General features: G+C 37.6%; 1 protein-coding gene across 1 annotated transcript in view; it reads right to left on the bottom strand.

Annotated features, from left to right (window-relative positions):
- Nucleotides 1-5,793: 5,793 nt before the first annotated feature.
- Nucleotides 5,794-6,126, bottom strand: part of NRK (Nik related kinase) — a 243,831-nt gene continuing 243,498 nt past the window's right edge. Inside the window, exon 28 of the mRNA XM_007954223.2 lies at nucleotides 5,794-5,889. Within this exon, the coding sequence (XP_007952414.1) occupies nucleotides 5,794-5,889 (96 nt within the window). The remainder of the gene's footprint in view (nucleotides 5,890-6,126) is intronic.

Here is a 6,126-nt window from a genome sequence, read left to right as displayed (position 1 = left end):
TAGGGTTGCACCATCCTTTACAAAGGGAGGTGATGGGTCGTAATATCTGATAGCAGGAGATTTAAAGGTGAACAATGATCTAGAAGCGACAATTGTTTGGGAGCTTCAACAGAGCACAGAAGAATGGATTAGATTACTAGGGAGGAGATTGCAGAAGGCATGATTAGAGATGATTAAGAATTTCTGGATTTCCTCACCGATAGCATAATGTTCTCATTTAAAGAAAATATTTCTTTGATTACCACTTGAGTTGCAAATTTTTCATATGTGGGTGAAAAGGTAATTAATTGTGGCCTTAATTTATATTTTGTTCACAGTGAATTTCCTCTCCCCCAGTTCAAGGAGGTTCCTTTTCTCAGAAACGTGGGTTGTATCACAGAATTGAAAGCAAAAATTTTCAGCAAACCTCTTGCTGGATTTTTAAAAAAAATGCCTAAGCCCTTTTGTATAATTTTGTTAGGTCATTCTCAAAAAGAGAAGCAAAAGAAGTAAGCTCATTTTATATGAGGTGGGGTGGGACCAGAAGTACTAGAGCTGAGGGGAGAGAGTGAGATCCTTCAAGAATGGGAAAAGATAGGAGGAACTGTGGTTTCTGACACAGCAGGGACTCATGCCTACCCAGCACCCAGGGAGGTATTGGGACTACAGTGGATACGACCCCTAGATATCTTGGCTCCCTGCCTTGAGAAGGATTTCCATGGCCACACATGACACAGAAGCCCCAGACCCACTGCAAGAGACTAAGTGAACATTGAACATATTTGTGTGGACTACTGTAGACTATTGATCAGTGGGGGTAACTCTGAATTTTCTTATCTGTAAGAGACATCTGGTACTTTTGTCCAACTCTAATGGATGAATGAGGAAAGCCCACATAACCCATATATGATTAAATTTCTTCTCAGTTTGGTGAGATGAAGTTAGAGTTCAAATAACTTTGTGTTTGTGTGTGTGTGTTGTACATTTGAGTTCATGGAGTAAAATTCACATATTTTACTTTGTTAAATGATGCCTATATTTTCCCAACTTGTCATATAATTTTTAAATTTACTTGTGGAGAGTTTTTACTTTTGAACTTCATTATATTCATGTCTATGATAACTCTTGAGACTCAACTTCATGGTGTTGCATGCTTGCTTTTAGATTTCTGAATAGATGGGCCCATTTGACATGCATTTTAATGGACACCTGCCTACCTGTAGACAGGCTCTATTTTATCTGCTCAGAAGGAGTCTTTAGGGAATGCCTGGAATCTGATATCTTATATTATGTATGGAAACATATTTAAACGTTTTTGGAAAAAAAATATCATACTGACAAAAATATCACACTGATAGCACAGTGGATACAATGATGGGCTCAGGTATAGCAAGGATAGTGAGGCTGGCACAGGACTGGGCAGTGTTCATTCTGTTGTGCACAGGGTCGCTATGAGTCAGAGGTGACTCAGTGGCACCTAACAACTACAACAACAGCTGACAAGATTTGAAAACCTTTAAAGAAGTCTCAAGATGCTACAATGTAAAAGTCTATCTTGTGAAAAAGAAACACATTCAAACCAAACATTTGTGTGTGCAAAGCAACCAGTTGAATGGCTTAATTGTTCATTTTTTTGTGCTGTTTTATTAAACATTGGCTATTACCCATGAACTCTGAGTAATTAATGACTAACTCAAAACTCACTGCCATCAAGTACATTCTGACTCACAGCGACCCCCACTGGGTTTCCAAGGTGGTAAATCTTTATGGAAATAGATTGCCTCATCTTCCTTCTGTAGAGTGGTTGGTGGGTTTGAACTGCCAGCCTTCTGGTTAGCAGTTAAGTGCCTTAGTCACTGAGCCACCAGGAAAAAAAACAAAACTGTGCATGGAGTTGGATCCAACTCATGGCAATGCCTCCTTGGGTTTTCCAGGCAGTATCACTATGGAAGTAAATTGCCCCATCTTCCTCCTGAGGAGTGGCTGGTGGATTTGAACTGCCAGCTTTCTGGTTAGCAGTCAAATGCCTTAGGCACTACGCCACCAGAGCTCCTGCCCACCCTACATCCTTTCATTAATGCTAAGAAACTATAAATCTTTACTCCTCTCATTGATAGGGTTCCTTCTCTTTTTTCTCCACTGGCCTTCCAGATACTGGGGTGGGTGGGAAGGAAGACAGCATTTAAATGTGCTTGAGTTGTACCCATAACATGTGAGACTGTGCCTTTGTTTCTTGTTCTAGCATTGTATCCAGAAAGTTCTAATCAGATTAACAGACCCCTCCTTGGCCAGAACTCCTAATGAGAAAAACAGACAGAACCCCTAACACCTTTCAATCAATGCATTATTACATTAAGTAAATGAATTCTGAAGCACTAGACAAGTATATTTCAGTCATGACAACAATCAATCATTTTTTAAATTTTTTATTTTTACAGAATGAACAATGACTCATTGCAGACTTTCTGATTAAACAATTAGCAGTCTCAAAGATTGTTTCAATGTTTTTTATGTTAAAGCAGGTTTCAATAGGCAGATTTCTTGAAACTAAATGAAAAGGGTACTTAAAAGATCCCACTGAATGCATGTGACATTATTCCTAGTTTTATGCATACTATTTCAATTAAATCAATCTTAGTAGGAAATAATGATTATTATTTCAATGCTGGTAGCATTGAAAATACTGAAAGCTACGCATGGTGATGTTTTGTGTGCATGTGTATGTGTGATTCTGCTGTGTCTATTTTACAATCTTGATAACAATTATCCCCCTCTTCTTTCTGCTTCCCTTGAGGACCTTAACTTACTTCAACAGACATAATCACTCGGAGATTTTCTTATCAGCCCTAATTTTATAGTTTTCAAATTTTTTCAATAATGCCATTTCTTTGGGAAAGGGCTTAGATGAAAAATTAAATTGCACTAAAATAAGACTATAGTTCGGTCCCCACTGCTGCTCACAACTTGTCATATCTTTCATGTTTCAAATCACAGGACTATGGAAATTGGCTTGCCAGACAGCCCCTATATGTATGTCTGTGATGGGCTGGTCCTTCCAGGTGCTACTGCTATAAAATTGGTTATAGATACACTTCCTTCAAGTACAAAGTTTCAGCTGGCAAAAGATCTAATGGCTCCAGCTGAATATGACCTATGAACCACTCTAAATATTTCCAATCCTTTCTTTTTAGCTAGAGTCCCTGGGTGGTGAAATTAGCTAATGCACTCAGCTGCTAACTGAAAGGTTAGAGGTTTGAGCCCACCCAGAGGCACTGCAGAAGAAAGGCCTGGCAATCTACTTCCAAAAAATCAGTCATTTGAAGACCTCTGCTGGCACAGTTCTACCCTGACACACACAGGGTTGCCATGAGTTGAAATCAACTCAAAGGTAACTGGTTTGGGGTTCTGTTTGGCCATCCAACCTTACAATCACCCTTCTTGGTAGGTGGCCAACTTTCTTTCTTTGTTAACACCTTATCCTTTAAGGCTCTGTTACAAATCTGCAATCTCTCTTGCTTGGTTTCTTTGGGATGTCTTTGTAGATTCAGTTAACAATATCCAATGTTTACTGGAATAACAGCCACAGAGCACAATGGGAGTTGATGTACTAACATAGTTACTGCCCTTAACAATGGGATTTTAACATAAAACTTATTTTTGAACATTAACTTTGAGTAACTACTATGAAGAACAAAAGGAATTTGTAACAGACTTGATGCTACACTACTTATATGAGAAAAAGTTCTGAAAATCAAACATAGCAAGCTCCATTTGCTCAACAATGAGGTACTTGCACAAAGTCCCCCACAGCCTTGTTGGTGTACAAATGTATAATAAAGACTACTTCTAAGGAAATAATTTGCCATAAAAGTTGTTTTTCTTTTTAAACTACTGTATTTAAAAAGTCATTTGAGCTGTAAACACTCAAGGGTAAGCCAGTTTTAGGGTCACATTCTTGTGTCACAGTAACAGAAATGTGAATCACATTTAGTTCTTTACTCCATGGATTCAGGTTCTCCTAAATTCTCAACATCGAGCTACTGCACTCTTGATAGAAGTTGTTAGGAAAATCCAAATCTTCATTTCTGACACCAAAGGTGTCAGAAATGATGTACTGTCCTGAAATCACACATAGTCAGCTGCTTTTGTGTTTTGATTAACCAGGTAGTTTGAAATTATGATTCCACTAGCTCTGCCTTCTAATATTAGAAGTAGAACTAGAGGAATTATACTGAGGTATACTTTGTGGTAGTTCTGTTTCTTTACTGCCCCAGAACTAACCATGGTATTGAGAATGGTTATGCAGAAATTATGCTTTTCACCAGGTAGAAATTCCCATAGGCGACCAGTACCACCTATCTATGGCGTCTGTAAGATTTCTGGGTGATAGACTAGTATGGTTTTCAATAATCACTCTAATTTTGTGGCCTTAGGTAAGTGATCAAATTATATTTTTTTCAAAATCTGATCTTTTTTTAACTTACAGCATCAAGTCTCTACATACAGACTTTCACAAAAAAATGTTTTTAAATGAATTGTTTTATCTCACAGAAAGAAACAAAAAAAATGCAAGCATTAGAAAAGATATTTTTGTTGTTATGCTTTCTTGTTTTTGTTTAACAACTAGAGGGAAATTTTATATAGTCTAGTACGGAATTGGGCAAATATTTGATGCTATCTAATGGTCGCATTGCTGGCCAGATAAGAACGCAATCCATCCTTACAGGAGAATTTGACGCCTATTTTAAAGGATTTAAAGAAACAACAACAACAAAAAAAGCAAAACAAAAACTCATTCTACAGTACATGTGTATAGGAAATCAGTCCCGTATTCAGGCTTGCAAGTGTATTATTTGGTGGTTTGTAAAAATAGCTATTGCACATCTTTGGGGTTCTGAGAGAAACCAAGTATCTGAGGTGTTCTTATCAGGAGAAAACTAGCTGAACATGGGGTCGAAAGAGCACAACTGATCTCTGACTGTGGACTTAACTGTCATGGAGATCCTTCAAACAGTCTAAGGGTATAGGTGCCTCTTTTCCCTTTATTGAGCATCCTTGGGTGGCACTAATGGTTAAGTGCTTGGGTGCTAACTGAAAGGTTAAAGGTTCAAGTCCACCCAGAAGTGCTTGGGAAAGAAGACCTGGTAATCTACTTCTGAAAAACCAGCCATTGAAAGCCCTATAGAAGATAGTTGTACTCTGACAATATGGGGTCACCAGGGCTCAGAATCAATTCCATGGCAAATGTTTGTATTTTTTCCTGTTATCACTATAGTTTCCCCAGGTATGAACTAGGCAGACCTTAGTCTGCTTTACAGTATAGTCTTTAATATTTCCATTTCATGATCTAACCTTGGATTTTTTTATATGACTTTGGACAAATCACATATGGTTTGTTGCTTATTTTCTTTTCCTGAAAAATTGCAGTCAGGGCCAATTCCTCTGAAAACTACTTGGAATCTAACTCATAATAAGTTTATTTCATCCATGTTGTAAAATCTGGATATAGATACTGTCCAAACTGTCCAAAGAGTAATGTTTGAATTCACAGTAACAAAAGTTACAAAGTTTGTGCAAAAGGTATTGTACACCATTGGAGTACATAGAGCTTGCTATAGTTAATTTTATATAAAGCTGCATTTCTCATTAAAACTACTCTGTGCTACATTAAAAGTTAATTCTCTGATTTAATTCTCCCTAAACAAACAAACAAACAAAAAAACTGAATGCTCATTTAATCTCAGAAATTTAAAGATGCAAACTGCATTATCTATGATACTTTTAAATGTGGTCATAATAAATCATTGGAATCTTTTAAACACCGTAATTGCTTTGGGGCTCTTCAAGTTTTCCAAGGGTCATAAAGTAAACCCGGCTGTGGCGATTGCGCAAGGTAGAGGTAAAGAACAGCTTTAAAAAAAGAGAAAGAGACACCATTAGTAGATGTAATACATTTTAACCTGATACTTAATAGGCAAAAGTTTTAAGTACTATGGTGCAACTATAATTTTAACTCATCTTTGTTGTTGTTATGTGCCATTGAGTTGGCCCAGACTCATAGCGACCCCTCCTTGGGTTTCCGAGGCAGTATCACTACAGAAGTAGATTGCCCCATCTTCCTTCCGAGGAGTGGCTGGTGGGTTTGAA

Source organism: Orycteropus afer, unplaced genomic scaffold (genome assembly GCF_000298275.1).
Source record: "Orycteropus afer afer isolate SDZICR_OR568_19922 unplaced genomic scaffold, OryAfe1.0 scaffold00447, whole genome shotgun sequence".
NCBI classification, from domain to species: Eukaryota; Metazoa; Chordata; class Mammalia; order Tubulidentata; family Orycteropodidae; genus Orycteropus; species Orycteropus afer.
The sequence above is the reverse complement of the archived record's forward strand: the minus strand, read 5'-3'. Positions and strand labels throughout refer to the sequence as shown.